The 16,496-nt window shown below is 48.8% G+C and overlaps 1 protein-coding gene and 1 non-coding gene across 2 annotated transcripts; one reads left to right on the top strand and one right to left on the bottom strand.

Annotated features, from left to right (window-relative positions):
• Positions 1–1,151: 1,151 nt before the first annotated feature.
• Positions 1,152–1,278, top strand: LOC127188723 (small nucleolar RNA SNORA40). The gene has a single exon (XR_007830571.1). It is a non-coding gene; the product is annotated as a small nucleolar RNA SNORA40 (small nucleolar RNA).
• Positions 1,279–2,834: 1,556 nt separating this feature from the next.
• Positions 2,835–15,414, bottom strand: Knstrn (kinetochore localized astrin (SPAG5) binding protein). Its single transcript, XM_051145031.1, has 9 exons — positions 15,206–15,414; positions 15,021–15,112; positions 12,148–12,274; positions 10,786–10,833; positions 7,878–7,983; positions 7,558–7,651; positions 7,170–7,225; positions 5,369–5,443; positions 2,835–3,054 (listed from the first exon to the last, which is right to left on the bottom strand). Exons 1-9 carry the CDS (start codon positions 15,412–15,414, stop codon positions 2,923–2,925), a joined length of 939 nt encoding a protein of 312 aa, XP_051000988.1. The 3' UTR covers positions 2,835–2,922.
• Positions 15,415–16,496: the final 1,082 nt, after the last annotated feature.

Genomic DNA, 16,496 nt, shown 5'->3' with positions numbered 1-16,496 from the left:
CCTGAAGTGTTGATAAACAGCCAATACAATCCCAGGTCCTGTCTTAAATCCTCTCAGAGTCTCTACTAGGATGTTTTCAGCTGGAAACATCCAAGCTCCCCGATGAAGTGGTTCGACTTCTAACATCCCGCTCTCTCACTAGTCTGTTCCCCATGCCACACTTGGGATCAACACAAAAACATGTTCATCTCTCCTACACCCTCCCTCTCTTAGCTCTCCCTCCTCTCTTCCTCTCTCTCTCTCTCTGAGGTACCCATCCCCCCTTTCCTTCTCTCCCTATGCTCATTTAATAAACTTCATCTAATATCTGTTGCCTGGCATCTTATTCTTTAATCATTAAAAATTAGGACTTATAACAGTAGTAAAATTACAGTTGTGAAGTAGCAACAAAAATAATTCTATGGTTGTGAGTCACCACAACATGAGAGCCTGTAGTAAAGGGTCACAGGGTTAGGAAGGTTGAGAACTGCTGACCTAGGACCTTACTTCCTCTTGTCACCAAGATAAAGAGCTTCTTTCCTCTTCCCAAATCTCAAAAGGCCCCTTGTCTTTCTATGCTGCCTCAGCGCTCTCTGTGCCTGCTCTCTGCGCCCCCCCCCCAACTCCCCCACCCTTCTCTCCCTCTCTCCCTCCTCTCTCTTATGGGTCTCATTTGACCCACACTGGTTTTGAACTCCAAGTGGGATGGGGGTGGGTGGATGAGAGGCATAGGTCTATCAAAGGTCCAATCGCTATCAAAGAAGTCTCTAGCTCCTCCCCTTGGCAAGCTGAACAGTGTGTGTGTGTGTGTGTGTGTGTGTGTGTGTGTGTGTGTTTGGGGGCGGTATGGAGTGTGATGCATGGGACTCTGAGCCAAACCATCTTTATGGTGTGGCAGCTCAAGGCCACCCAGCTGACTTTGTCTCTATCACAGAGCAAAGACCACAAGACTTCTCTCTCCCAAGCAACTTGCCTTAAAATAGGCAGCGACTTTCGGTTCTTTAGCATTCTTAGCTTTGGAGGTACACCTAACTGCATCTGACAAATGCAGTAACTACTTAGGCTTTTCTATTTTGCTAACAATTTAGGTTTTCCATGTACAATAATCAAACATCCTGTAACATTAGCTCTTTAAGATCAGCATGGGTGGTATGTGTGCGTGTATGTACACGCACATGCGTACATGCTTTTGTTCAGCTGGTGGACAAAGGCATGGAAAGCAGGTTAAAAAAAAAAATCTTTTGCAACCCAGAACTCATTGCTCAGTATGTGGTTTGACACATCCAGGAATGGAATATGATATCAAGACAGCTCAAAGTGATGGTGTGGGTCACCTGCTCCCACAGTGGACCCCATTGCTATTGGGTGTCCTTCGATCACCTGCATGCATGCGCAGAAGCAGAGTGGACTCTCATGAGACTGCAAGACTGTCAACTCCCTCGTCTGAATTCTGCTTGCCATTCAGGACTTCACTAGTCTTGGGAAGATGGCTCATCAAAGGAGTAGATGTGTGTCACAAAGGAACCCAGAATGCACTGCTCCACAGCCATCCCTCCTGGAGTCCCATCCTGCACATGGTGTGTGCAGCTGTACCCACTGTACCTTTAAGTTAAGCCAATTTTTTAAAAAAACGATTTATTACAATGTTCTGCCTGTATGTGTGCCTGCCCACCAGAAGAGGGCATCAGATCTCATTACAGATGGTTTTGAACCACCATGTGGTTGCTGAGCCACATCTCCAGCCCAAGTTAAACCATTTTATAGCTTTGAAAAAGAAAGAAAAAACATAAGCACCTGGCTTCATTGGGGATGCAGGACTCTGGGCAGCTTTAGTGATTTTGAAAGAAGTATTGGGCAAGTTTGAAGGAAACAGAAGGCTCAAAACAATGAGAGATAGCCAAAGCAAAGGCTGGCGTATTTCAGTTGAGAAGGAAAACATGGCTGCACCTCTGGTGACCCTAAGAGGGAGGCTGGCACGGGTGCCAGGCCATAGACTGTAGTATCTATTGCCCGAAGCTCTGGGTTGGCTGTGATCATTGCAGACATAGAGACAGAACACAGGCAGCAATTGGCCACAAACACAGTCAACATAGAGTACGGCATAGCATACACTGCTACAAATGTGGAGGAACCAGGAATCCCGGTAGGCAAGGGGCCTTGCCACAAGCATGTAATGGAGAAAAACATACACTGGGGAATTCAGAATGCACTGAACTTACGCCAGTGTGCTCAACTCATCTGTCACACTAAATGCTATTTAATCCTTCCCCCTCCCGCTTTTCCTTGTATTTTTGAGACAGGATCTCTGCAGCCTGGGCTAGCCTCTTACTCAAGGAAATCCTCCTGCCTCAGCCTCCCAAGTCCTATGATTATAGACATGAGCCACACTGGGTTACAAAGGCTATTTTCATTTCCCCAGTCTTAGAATATTAATATTCACAGACATATTTATTTCAAAAGCTCCAGGTGTTGTTTCAGGTAGGTGATACTTTGTAGACTTCCACTCCATTTAATAAGCCAAAAACGTCAAGTTCGTACATTTAGCTCAACCAGATGGACAAAAAAATGAGGACAGCATGGCTCTCAGCGACATCATCTCCCCACACTGCACGCGCAGTTGTGAGGAAAGCTTTCCTCCTGTGTTTCCCAGGGAGAGCCTCTGTCTCCATGGCGGCAGGTTCGCATCCCGGTTCTAAGGGCCGCTGCTCTCTCTGTCGCGCAGGAAGTGAAGTCAAACTCCCAGGTCCTCTTGCAGGAGAGCTGGGCAATCTGAAGGTGGGCCAATCTGCTTAAAGGAGGAACCCCAGCATCCCTTGCCCCTGCTGGATTAACTGAGGCAGAAGGTCTTTTTACATAAGGGATGGCAACGCGGAATATATCCTAAGTGGCTTCCTGGGAGAGCTTTCCCCAGGACGAAGGAAGCCTTCTGGCCGTTTGCTTGCATTACATTTCTAAAAGTTGCTCCATTTCCTCCAGGACTACTGTGAAGTCACTGGCTTGGTCCTTACATAAGTTTTGTTGTTCCAGGAACTGGCTCCTTTCTTCTTCTGTCAACTTCAACTTCACCTTCAAGGCCTGAAAGAGACGGTATTCCAAAAGAAAACCCATCACAAAACTCACAAGACAACACAACACTCGGACCGGAACATTACACTTGGGCGGCACAGAGGGAGACCACCCCTAATACTGAACACAGCACCATTTCCTGCCTTGAAATTTATCTCTGCTGGCTCCGGGAATTTTCCCACTCCTGAATTTAAACGGGAGTAATGAGTCTCCTGCACCACGGTGTCTCTGGCAAGCAGAAGTGGTCCAGACTGGTGTAGACCAGGCTTCAGACTTAGAGATCCTCCAAGAGGCGTGTGCACTATGCCGGGCTTCTAAGTTTTTTTTTTTTTAATTTATGTGCATGCGCATGCATCCTTGGATGCCTGTGGAAAGGAGAAAAAAAGGGGGGGGGGCGCACAGCATGCCTCCAGCCGGAGCTCCGGGAGTTATGAGCTGCAGGAAGCAGCACTTGAGACTCTGGGAGAGCAGCAAGCATCCCTCAAGCCCTGAGCATCCCTCAAGCCCTACAATCTGGATATTTTGCTCAGGTCTCTTGAGAAACACTTTGTAGCATGGATTTCACGTGGCCTCAGCTCTGAGCAGCTGACAGTGTGCTCAGACTTACTCCCCACCCTGGGCTTTGCAATAGCTTTGTCCTCAGGAACACAGAATGATTAAATAGTGGAGGAAAAGCATCTAAAACAGAACCTGGCTTAGTACAAAGGCTGGGGCTTAGTTAACAATGACACCCCTGTGAGGACAGGTGAGGTGTTATCCTTAGGGGAACTGGATTTTCTCTATTATCCATGCAACTTTTCTATAAATCTAAATTTTAAGACAGTTCATTAAGAACAAACACATATGCTGGGCCCAGCGCTACGCTGCCTCTGTGGTGCGGTCCGTGTGGAACTGGACTGCCTAGCCCCAGCCCTATCAGCGCTCCTGCCACCCTGGCCTCATCCCTTGGCAGGCCCTTGCATTTGCTCCTTTCTGCCCACCTAAGTGTGTCTGGCTGGTGGTCAGTCATGGTTCCACTAATCCAGGTATCAACAGTGTGAGCCATGACAGGCTGTCCGCGCGGAGCCCAGGCTGGAAGGCAGAGTCTGTGTTTTGGGCCCCCCCAGAGGGGAAGGAAGGAGTTGACCTGGGTCTGATCTGGGAGTGTGTTGTTTAGGACATCCCTAGGGATTTTATCTGTCTCAGCTGCTGACCCCTGAGCCAGCCCCACCCCAGCAGGGAGCCACGGCCATTTGATGTCCTCCTCCTATATCTATTTCACCTTAGGACTGCAGGAGCCAAGCCCCTTCCCCTTAGCCTTTGCCTCCTCCCCAGGGAGCAAAGCCATAAAGGGTTGGGGGCCACTCTATGGCACCTCTCTGGATGCTCTGGCCTCAGGAGATAGAACTGACTGAGGGGGGGGGTTGCCTTCTCAGAGCTGAAGTTGTTACAAGGTATAGGCAGTCCAAACAAACAAACAAACAAACAAACAAACAAACAGGAGCCAGGTGCCAGGTGCGGAGAAATAGCTCAGAGGGTAAAGGTGCCTGCCACCAAGCCTAAGGAAGTCCCATGCACTGTGGCATGTATGCACCCACATACACACATGCACACACACGCATGCGTGCACACACACACACACACACACACACACACACACACACACACACACACACACACGCGCGCGCGCGCGCAAGCGCGCGCGGGGGGCTGGGGATATGCAAGACCAAGGCGTGGGAACTGGAGATGCCTCTGCATTGAGTACCCCCTGCTCTTTCAGACAGCTAGAGTTCAGTTTTTAGCACCCATTCTCAGGCAGCTCACAGTTGTCTGTAGCTCCCGCTCTAGGGCACCTGAAGCCTTCTCATGTCTCCCGTGGGTACCTGCACACATGTGACCTACATTCACACAGACACATACACATGAGTAGAAATAAATGTTGAAAAATATAAATAAAAAGAGTCAGGCATGGTGGCTCATGCCTATAATCCCATCCCGGATGAGGCTGAGGTAGAAGGCCCGCCCAGCCTGGGGTACTGACTCTATTGAGGGGGAGGGGAGGAGAGAGAGAGAAAAGGAAGGATGAAACAGAGGATGGCTCAGCAGTTAAGGTGGCTCTTCTCCAGTTCCCAGGACCCAACATGGCAGCCCACAACTGCCTGGACCTCAGCTCCAGGGGATCCAGTGCCCTCTTCTGACCTCTATGGACACTGCTTCTCATGTGCTGTATATGCATACACTTAGGCAAAATAAACTCTTAAAAAGAAAAATAGGAAGGACTATTCCCCCAAATCTACAACTGCGGCAAGCTGGCAGCGTCATCCTAAGGTGCATCAGCCCTTACCTGCAGCTCTTCCATCTGCTTCTTGGCAGTTTCAATGAAAACCTTCAGTTCATCTTGCAGAGTTTCTAGCAGCAGCTAACAAGGAAAGAATATAGAAAGAGTTGAGCGGGCTGTGGTGGCACGAGCATTAATCCCAACACTTGGGAGGCAGGGAGGGAGATGGAGATCTGTGAGTTCAAGGCCAGCCTAGTCAACAGGGTGAGATCCAGGAGGGTGGAGACTACGCAGTGAGACCCTACTTCAAAAGTGAGGGGATGAAAAATATGTAGAAGAGAAAAACAAATGTAATAGAGGAGAGAGACAGATAGACACACAGACACACAGAAAAAGAGAGAAAAAGGGAGGGAGGGAGGGAGGGAGGGAGGGGAGGAGGGGAGGACTCAGATGGTGGCTATCGAGTTTTCTATTCATGACTTGTACTGAGCACTGACTGGACATGCCAGATCTGCACTGGTCCCCTCTGAGGAACCCAGCCACTGAAGACCCAGATTCTGATGGGTACTTACTGCTCTTAGGAATTGTTCTCTACACCACAGCCTCCCTTATCTAGTGTGATAAAGCTGCCTATTCAATACCTCATCGTTTATCTAGGCAACCACAACAGTCCAAGCCCAAGAAGCAGGCTTTCTTACTACAGGCCCCTTCCCTAAGATATCAAATTTAAGCAGGATGTGCTGCCACACGCCTTTAATCCCAGCACTCGGGAGGCAGAGGCAGGTGGATCTTTGTGAGTTTGAGGCCAGCCTGGTCTACAGAACTAGTTCCAGGGCAGCCATGGCTACACCTGTCACAAAAACCCTGTCACAAAAACATTTTACAAAGACCCCCCCCCCCGCCCAAATTATTGTTGTTATGATGTGTGCATGCCATGACGTACGTAGAGGTCATGGGACAGCTCTGTGCACTGGCTTCATCTACCTTCCCTTCCACGGATCAAACCCTGGTGGCGATGCTTGGGTAGCAAGGCCATCCTAAGACATCTGACCAGCATTTAACATGTATGTGAACATAAATGTGTAAGTACTACGATATGTGTCTGGAGGCCAGATGGCAACTTGGGAGGAACTGGTTTTTTCCTTCTATCATACGTTCTGGAATGGAACTTGGTGGTGAGGCTTGTAGCAAGTACTTTTACCTGCTGAGCTAGCTCAACAGTTATCTAGTTTTTATAAAGCACTTATTTATTTTCTTGTGAGGAAGGGGGAAATTCCTAACACCCTGTGGAGGTCAGAGGACAAACCGTGGGAGCCAGTTCAGGGACTGAGCACAGGTCATCAGGCTTGGTGGCCAGCACCTTTACCCGGTCACCCGTCGTCTCACAGGTCCTTCTCCACTCTATTTTTTTTTTTTTTTTCTTTTTTCTTGGTTTTTCAAGACAAGGTTCATCTGTGTAGCCTTGGCTGTCCTGGACTGACTTTGTAGACCAGGCTGGCCTTGAACTCACTGAGCTCCACCTGCCTCTGCTTCCCCGAGTGCTGAGATTACAGGTGTGCGTCACTGTGCCCAGATTCCACTTGATTTTTTTTAAAATGTCCAACCAAATTCCTACGTAACCAAAATTGGAAGCCCCAATCCTTGAAAACCCGCCCCTCTTGCAAGTTTTGGGAACTATATAAGCTCCTTGTCTCTTGGGCTCAATGCTGTTTTCTCAAAGCCTGCTTTAGTGACATAGCCCTGCCTGACAGAAAATAAAGCTTGCATAATTTGACCCAAGAACTTGGGTGATGATCTTTCCTCTTGCTTGGTGGGTTTAACACTGGGCCCTGGCTGAGGGCCTGCCCAGCCACACTCTTGCTCTCACCGTGGAGTCCTCGTGATCTGTGGTGGGTTTCTGCTGTGAGGCCAGGGTCTCGCTGCCTAAAATGGACGGATACAACAAAGTGAGCCTCCGTGGACAAGTGCAGCCATATTCCTGAGGGAAGCCTCTCCAATGCCTACTCCTGGAAGTGCTCCCCTGAGCATGTCTCTCACAGCTGCCCTCAGCGCTGCATTTTTCTCATGTTCTGTCAGGTAGGCAGAAACGGATATTTCCTAAGAACATTAAGAAGCACTGAAAAAAGTCTTCAGGCTTGGCTGAGCAGCTCCTGCACCCATAGGGCAAAGACCCCATGCTGCCAACGTAGCCCCAGTAAGGGGACCTGTACCTTCTAGAAGGCAGTTCTAGAAGGCTGCTAGGTGCTGTCTCTTACCTGGGTTGAGGCCATTGCTCTCCAAAATCGCTAAGCAGTTATCCTGAAACTTCTCCAGTAGTTCCACTTTCTGCGTTAGGTCCTTCAGTTCTCCCTAGGGAGGGGCACATGAAAGATCAGGAGGCGCCCTGCAGGGCGTAGGTCTTTTGTGCACGGAAGCGCGCGCACACACTCTAGGCGAGCCCCAGCAGGAGCTGGCTTCTGCTCGGTCTGCAGCAGGTTGGCTTGCTCCCTCCCACCCAGCCGGAGGCCACCCACATCACTGGGGGGGGGGGGGGGGGGGGAGGCAGCTGCTGAGTCACGATGGGTGGGCTCCTTACCTGAGTCTCCGCCAGCTTCTGGTGTAACTGCTTGTTGATGGCCTCCAGGACCTGGTTTTGGTCTTTTAGTTCCTCCTCTGGCTTTTGCTTAGGCAGCAGCTTGGAGCTAAAGTTAAAGTTGCAGTGAGAGGAAGAGGTGGAGGGTGTGAGAGCACAGGCTATGGAGTTATTCAGATGGTTCCAATCCTGGCTTCCTGGTGGTGTGGTCTGTAACCTGAGGCTCTGTGTCCTCATTTCTTTTTTTTTTTTTTTTTTTAAGACAGGGTTTCTCTGTGTAGCCTTGGCTGTCCTGGACTCACTAGTAGACCAGGCTGGCCTCAAACTCACAAAGATCCACCTGCCTCTGCCTCCCAAGTGGTGGGATTAAAGGCATGTGCCACCATGCCCGACTTAAAACATATTTATTTATTATCATTTATTTATTTAATATAGATGTGTGCTCTATCTGCATACACATCATTTCTAAAATTAAGCAGTACCTCCACTTCATAATATTACTACAAATAAAAGAGAGACTCCAAGAACAATGCTTAGTCCACCTGCTGGCACGTGGTGGACATGCCCTCAACAGCTGCGATCCTTAATAGTAAACCTTCACTTTGAAGGCCCTGAGTTTTCAGAAACATGTGCGAATGTGAACACGATGTGTCTGTGTGCACGCTCATGCAGAGGCCAGAGCAGGACCTCGGGGATCTTGGTCTACTGCTCTCTACATCAGTCCCTTGAGACAGGATCTCTTACTGAATATGAAGCTCACCTAGACCACCAGCCAGGAAGTTCCAAGGATCTTCCTGTTTGCCCCTCCTAGTTCTGGAGTTAGAGGCAGGTGTGGCCATGCCCAGCTTTTTTACCAGGGTGCTGGACTTCTAACCCAGGCCTTCAAGAGCACATAGCAAGTGTTCTTACCCACTCAGCCATCTCCCCAGCCCTGTAATTTTTTTTTTTTGGTGGGGAAGGGTATTTATTTTTTAAATAGGGTTTCCCCTATATCTTAGTTAGGGGTTCTATTGCTGTGCTAAAACACCATGAACAAAGCAACTTGGGGAGGAAAGTTTTGGGTTTTTTGTTTTTGCTTCCAGATCACTGAAGGAAGCTAGGATAGGAACTCTGTTGTTTTGAATGAAAATCCCAACCTTTCGATTTTACCAATAAAGACTCGAGAGCCAGATGCTGGGGTAAAAACCTGCTAGCTCAAAGAGGCAGAGAAAGCACTGACCTTCCCACTCAGCTCACACTATGATGGAAAAGGCCCCAAAGGCTCATTTGCTCAGCTGACAGGCCAGGAGGAAAAGGCCAAAAACAAAACAAAACAACGAAAAACCAAGACCAAAGGCTTTGCTAGCTCAAAGCCCAAAAAGCCAAAGGCCAAGAAGCTGAGGAGCTCAAGAGCCCCTTCTACTGCTACACAGTCTTAAATACTCAACTCAAAGTCCCTCCTTTTCTTTAATCCCTGTCAGCTGGATTCTTGCTCTGCCTCTTGACCTAGGGTTAACTTATTAAAATCCTGTGTACAGAGTGCTCTTGGATTAAAGGTGTGTGCTAGGGCTCAAACCACGCCAAGCAAGACAGGGTTTTAGAGTTTGCAGTCTCAGGGATCACAATGGGCTCAAAGACAGGTATTTACAGTTCACAATCTTAGGGATCATATACCCTGCAACAGAACACAAGCACGGCAGGCCCCTGGAGGCAGGAGCTGATGAAGAGGACACGGAGGGTGCTGCCCGCTGGCTTGCTCTGCCTGCCTTCTTATAGAAGCCAGGACCACCAGCCCAGGGATGGCCCCTCCCATCAATCACTAAGAAAATGCCCTGCAGTCCAATCTTACAGAGGCATTTCTCAGTTGAGGGGCCCCCCTCCCCAGTAACTCTAGCTTTTGTTGCAGGATATTTGATTCCACTGTGAACCCCAAAAACCTGCCTTTTGTTTGCTGTGGTTCAGTCCTAACACACACTGTTAATCCAAGAACTTTGTTTATTGTAAATAGGTGATTAAGGTGTGGCTCAGCCCTAGCACACACCAATCCAAGAGCTCTCTGTGCACAGGATTTAATGACGTTAACCCTAGGTCAAGAGGTGGAGCAAGAGACCAGCTGACAGGGATTAGATAGAGAGGAGGGGCTTTGAGTTGAAAGGTGTTTAAGACAGAAGAACAGCTCTCGAGCTCTTTGGCTCTGGGGCTTTTGGCTTTTCTCCTCCTAGGCTGAGCTGGCAAGCTTTGGGCTTTGGGTTTTTTGGTTTTTCCTCTGTGACGTGAGCTGAGTAGGAAGGTCAGCTGGGTGCTTTCTCTGCCTCTCTCAGCTGGCAGGCTTTCACCCCGGCATCTGGGTTCTGAGTCTTCATTGGTAAAATGGAACAATTTGGGATTTTCATTTTCTTTAAAACAGCAAGCATGTAGTGTTATAAAACTAGCTAGCACATCCTACAACTCTGGTTGGCTTGGAATATAGGCTCAGTCTCCTAAGTACTTCTATTACAGGTGTAATCCAAGACATCTAGCAAGAAGCTTTTTGGGGGCGGGCAGAGGGGCTGCTAAGATGGCTCAGTGGTTAGAGCATGCACTGCTCTTCCAGAGGACCCAAACTGTAGTCCTAGCACTCCCATGAGGCAGCTCACAACCACCTGTGATTCCAGCTTCAGTGGGGATCTGATGTGCTCCAGACACCTGCACTTGCATGAACACACAGATACAGATGGAAAAAAAAAAAAAAGTATAAAATAATTTTTAAAGGAAGCTTTGGACGGCACTACTGATCCTTGCCCTGGCTCTGGTTTGCACGCCCCACTGTGTCTTATCCCCTAAATTCCACTCTGGTACACGGCATGGTACCCAGACTTAAACAAGCCTGAAGTGATCGTCATCCATATCCACACTTGCTAGCCTCCACCCTCACAGTCTACCCCATGCTCACCCCTTTTTGATGTTGCTCCTGCTGGCGGTCTCTGCAGCTTTCACCAGCCTAGGGAAGCAGAACAAAGCAAATCAGAGAACCATAGTGCTTGGTGCCACGGACATGGTGCAGCAGGGGGCTTGGCTTCACTGCTGTTCTGAGGCAGGGTTTGAACTCCCAAATCTCCTGCCTCAACCTCCCCCAGTTCTGGGATCACAGGAGCATGCTACCACATCTGGCTTAAGAGATTTGAGTGTCTTGAGGAAAGAACCAAGGTGCACATCCCCATAAATAGCACAGGCTGAGCGCCCAGGGCCCACGCATGCTGGTCTCTCCCCCAAAGACCTGACAGGCCTGAGCTTGCTCCAGATAATCACGGCTCTCTCACGTCAAGCACATTCCCCTGGGAGAGGAGGCTCCCTGGCTGGATCCTGGGGCTGGTCTCTGCTCAGTCCTGGGAGTATGGCTGGTGGCCAGCCTTGACTTTCAGGACCATGACTGCGTGGCCAGGTGCTGCTGCTGGCGTACTCAAAGCCAGTGGGGCAGGGGAAGGAATGACTTCCTCAGAGCCCCAACTGTGTCTTCTCTAGAAAGATCAACAGAAGGTCCTCACAAGCAGTTCAGCAGTTGCAGGGTTCTCATTTAGGAGGCCCATCTTTGTCAGTATGGAGCAGAGGCTCCTATACTGTTTTGTTTTGCTTTTTTCCTTTTAGATTTTTTTTTATTTTGGTAGAGGGGAGGAGGACTTTAAGATATATTTTTATTTTAACGTGAATGTGTGTTTTCCATATGTGTGTGTATATATATGTATGTATGTATGTATATATATATGCATACACACACACACACACACACACACACACACACACACACACACGCATCAAACATGTGCCTGGTACCAAGAGAGGTCAGAAGAGGATACTGGATCCCCTCAAACTAGGTTTGAGATGGATGTGAGCTACTATGTTAGTGCTAGGAACGGAAGCAAAGTCCTTGAGAGAGCCAGAACTGCTGAGTCATCTCTTCAGCCTCTATTTAAAAAAATTTGGTGGCCAGAAGTTTCTAGAAAGATTGATCTCGCCGGGCGTGGCGCACGCCTTTAATCCCAGCACTCGGGAGGCAGAGGCAGGCGGATCGCTGTGAGTTCGAGGCCAGCCTGGTCTACAAGGTGAGTCCAGGATGGCCAAGGCTAGACAGAGAAACCCTGTCTCGAAAAACCAAAAAAAAAAAAAAAAGAAAGATTGATCTCTCTCCTTGTCCCTCCCCGTCTCTGCTGGAGAGTCAAGCCAGGCCCTTGAACATACAAGGCAAGCACTCCGGTACTCAGCTACATCCGCTGGCTCTAGCAAGAAGTTCTGACCAGATCCTGTGACCTGCTCTTACCCGCTCTCGTGTCTTGGTTTGGTGACTTTCGTAACATCCGGCTCTGAACCTCCTGGGTGAAGGTGTCTATACACATCAAGTTCTTTGGATTTAACAGGTAGTTTAGAAGTAACTCGAGTTTGTGCATCTGAAAGGGAACACAGAATGAAAAAAAAGCACCATGACCCAGCAGCTGCCACACTCCAAGCTATCAGAAGCCTAATTTTCATAGTCCGATCTCAGTATAGGAATAGAGGTTGTTTCCAGAGAAAAGACTCTACACTAATTGGCTTTAAAAGTGTAGAAACTGGGGCTGGAGAGATGGCTCAGAGGTTAAGAGCACTGTCTGTTCCTCCAAAGGTCCTGAGTTCAATTCCCTGAAACCACATGGTGGTTCACAACTATCTATGATGAGATCTGATGCCCTCTTCTGGCCTGCAGGCACACACGAGGGCAGAATACTATATATATAATAAATAAATCAATCTTTTTTTTTTTTAATGCAAAAACTTCTCTTAAGAGCGATAGTCCTGACTCTGCCTCCAAATGCTTGGCTTGCAGGTCTGCACACAACTTCAAAACTCATCACAAGGGGCAGTTCCATGTGCCTGGTGATACCTCAAACTGACAGGCCTCAGGTCTGTGAATATGAAGACAGTAGGGAAACCCCAGCTGGAACTGATCCAAGGTCCCCACATCCATTCTCCCCAGACAACATCTCGCTGCTTTGTCTCAGGTGGTGCCTACTTCCCAACTCTGAGACATCTTTATGTCCTGGTGCCCGGTAAAGTATCTGGCACATGGCCAAAGCTCATGAACCAGCCACGAGTGGAAAAGAGGGACACAGCGGCACACTGTGTTTCATTGCCCTGTATTTGTAAACTATTTCCTCTCTTCTTCCCTATGCCAGGCTCTAGCTTTCCCACAGCCCCTTTCCTTTCTTGATTCCTCGTTAAACTTAAGAGGTTTCTATGTGGCACTCTGCTGGATAACAGGTCCACCCTATACATGGTCTAGCATTTACATAAGCTTTTCTATTTCTTTCCAGCTCAGAGCTTTTCTAGATTACTTACCTTCACTGTGAAATGGCTCCTGTAAGCTGGCTCTATAGAGGTCAGAAGCCATGACAATTAAATAATTAAGTTGAAGAATGAGGTATATAGTGCTGAGTTGTATTGTAGGGCAATTTAAATTTAGTAAAAGTTTTAGTCTAACAACTTGCTGCACAATAATTTGGGGTAAATGTAACTCCTCGGGTTAACACATTTTGTTTATAGGCACAGTTTATAGGGTACTAGGAGTCTAGTGTCAACAACTGTAACACCACTCAAATGTTAGTGGGGTCTTTCTGGGTGTTTGTTGAAGAAAGAAGTTACTTGGTGGTAATATCTTTTGTCTTATCTCAAGTAGTAGTACGGTAAATACACTAATATAGCTAGTCCATGCAAAAGAGGTCATAGTACATTGCAATCAGCTCCAACAATCTCTGTATCTGCTGAACCCTGAGGACTGAACTGTAGGGAAAAAAGTCAGTAGAGTTGAACAAAGCTGGTTTCCTTAAAAGAGAGACACTAAGGGTAGTTAGATGGCTGATGTAAAGGAAGAGAAGAAAATTTGTCAAACTTGCTTATTCAGCCCCTCCCCCCAGGGCCTTGCTGTATATCCCTGGCCTGCAACTCGCTATTTAGACCAGGCTGGCCTCCAACACGCGTCCATCATCTTCCCTCTGCCCCCGAGAGTGCTGGGATGACAGGTGTGCACCACACCCAGCTTCATTTCCAAGCTTTCTTTTTTTCCCTTTCTGTGTGGAGGCCACCTAAAAACTTTAGAATTGTTGCAGTACCTGTGACCATGAAGCTGGGACAGCGAGTGTAAGCAGAAGAGAGAGGAAAAGCTGGGGTTTGCTTAGCAAGGCTGGTCACTGCCAGCTATCCACGGCCCTGTGACAGAGGGGGAAGGGGAGAGGACAGAGAGGGGTGGCCGCAGACTTCTGTGAGTCCTGGCCTGAAGTAACACCTCAGCTGACTATGCTAGGGTATTCCTAGGAATCCAGGGCAAAGAGCAACCTTTTACGCCCGGCAAAAAGCCTATTTTATTTTACTTATTTCATTTTACCAGCTATTGCTCTTCAACCAGCTGCATGGAATCATCTGGAAAGGGCTAAAATCTCCACTATGGACCCCACCAGATGACTTTCAACCACAAGGAAATCAACACAGACCAGCAGGGGAAAAGCAACTACAAATCGTTTTCAGTCATGCCTTTCTTCGTTCAAGATTCTCAGTAACTGGCTAAGGCGACGTTCTCGCTCACTCCACTCACAGATATTAACAGTGTGCTCAGGAGAGCCACTATGTACCTGTTAACCCGAACAAGGAACCCTGGTGTCCGCCCCCTGCCCTCCAACTACTCAAACGATTCCCTTCTCTGACAACTCACACCTGCCAACCATCCAACCCTAACCTAGAAATAAAAAGGTAATTGCATAAAAAGTGATTTCTAGGGCTAGAGAGACAGCACAGCAGTTAAAAGAGACTTACTGTCCCAGAGGACGGCAGTTTGATTTCCAGCACCCATTTAAGGTGGCTCACAACTGCCTGTAACTCCAGCTCCAGAGGATCAAGACTCCTGGCCACCACCTCCACATACAATTTTAAAAAACAGCAGTTCCCCACCACCACAGCACACACAAAATAGTTAGTCCTAAACAGCCACCAAAATTTGGATCTAATCGCTAAAGGCAAAAAGGGGCGGGGTCAGGAGTAGGAACAGCGACTCAAGACTCAGCCTGGTTGGGAGATGAGGGGCAGGAGGTCAGAGCTAACCAAACGCTGCCTTAATAGGCACACTCTCCTGCTAGCACAGTCCACTGGCGCCGGCCACTGGACACCCACCTGCGGGCAAGCCGCCCCTCGGCAGCAAGTGGGGTTGAGCGTCGCACACTGTCTTAGCACTGGCCATCTCGTCCAGCTGGCTTGGCTGGTCCCTGGAAGAGCAAGGTGGATATTAGCAGCGGCAGAGCCCGCCACGCCGACCCGCCCGCACCCCGCAGCCCAGCCCCTGGCCCCCAAAGCCGAACCCCGGCGCCGGTTGCTCCGGCCCGCAGTCCTCTTCGTCCCCTTTCAAAAGATGCTCCGCAGCAACCGCCCAGCCCTCGGTAGAGCTTGCCGCCGTGCTTTCAAAAGGAAACTTCCGGGAGCTGGGCGGGAGGGGGCGCGGCTCCGAGCCTGTGGGCGGCCCTGCTGTACGGAAGACTATTTCCTGTGCCTCGACCTCGGGAGCCGCCATGCTGTACGGAAGGGTCAAGCTGCTGCCCCGAGCCTGCGGGTCAAGGATGGGCCAGGGACCCACTGGACTGGCTTGAAAGGAGCTAATGAGCCACCTTGTCATGTTCAGGCCTGGCGGCGGAAACGTGAACTCGCCTAACGTCCAAGTCACAATCCTCTTTATTTGGTCTGTGATTGTTAAAGATCCTGCCAGGAGTACAGGAGTCCTGAATAAAAACTACCAGATATCAGGTAAAGAATGTATCAGTGGGCTGAAATACTTAACAACCTGTGTCTGGATTTAATTAGAAATTAAAGTTACTCATACAAAGCAAGGCAGAGTTCTCAGTCATCTCGTTAAAACACAAATATGGTGACCTGGCATGGTGGCATACGCCTTTAATCCTAGCATTCCAGAGGCAGAGACAGGTGGATCTCTGTGAGTTCAAGGGTAGCCTGGCCTACAAAGAAAGTCCAGGACAGCCAAGGCTATATAGAGAAAGCCTGTCTTGAAAAAAAAGCCAAAACTAACCCAACCCCCCTAAAACAAACAAACACATACAAATACCTAAGATGCAGCAGCTATGTGCTGGGCTCTTAACAGGGTGGGTGGGATTAGGGGAAGCAAATTCCAGGACTGAATGAGCTCTGCCCTCTTGGAGTTTACAATCTAGAAGAGACACTGACCAGACAATTGCAAATATATATTTACCATCCATAGTAAGGCAATGAAGGAAAAACACAAGCTGCTACAAGAAAGAAAAGCAAAGAAACACTTTGAATTGGTAAGAGAGGGGGCAGGATGCTTTGACAGGGAGATGGAAAGGTCAAAGAGCAAAGGGGACGAGGGTAGACCCAGAGCAAAATCTGCAAACTGTTTGTTTGTTTGTTTGTTTGTTTTTCGAGACAGGGCTTCTCTGTGTAGCATTGGCCATCCTGGACTCACTTTGTAGACCAGGCTGGCCTCGAACTCACAGCAATCCGCCTGCCTCTGCCTCCCGAGTGCTGGGATTAAAGGCGTGCGCCACCACGCCCGGCTTGCAAACTGTTTTTATAGCGCTCTTTCTTTTACACTCTACGTTATTTGGGGTGCTTAGGCCTCAA

Source organism: Acomys russatus, chromosome 4, assembly GCF_903995435.1.
Source record: "Acomys russatus chromosome 4, mAcoRus1.1, whole genome shotgun sequence".
In the NCBI taxonomy this organism is placed as follows: Eukaryota; Metazoa; Chordata; class Mammalia; order Rodentia; family Muridae; genus Acomys; species Acomys russatus.
This window is presented reverse-complemented; position numbering and strand designations above follow the sequence as displayed.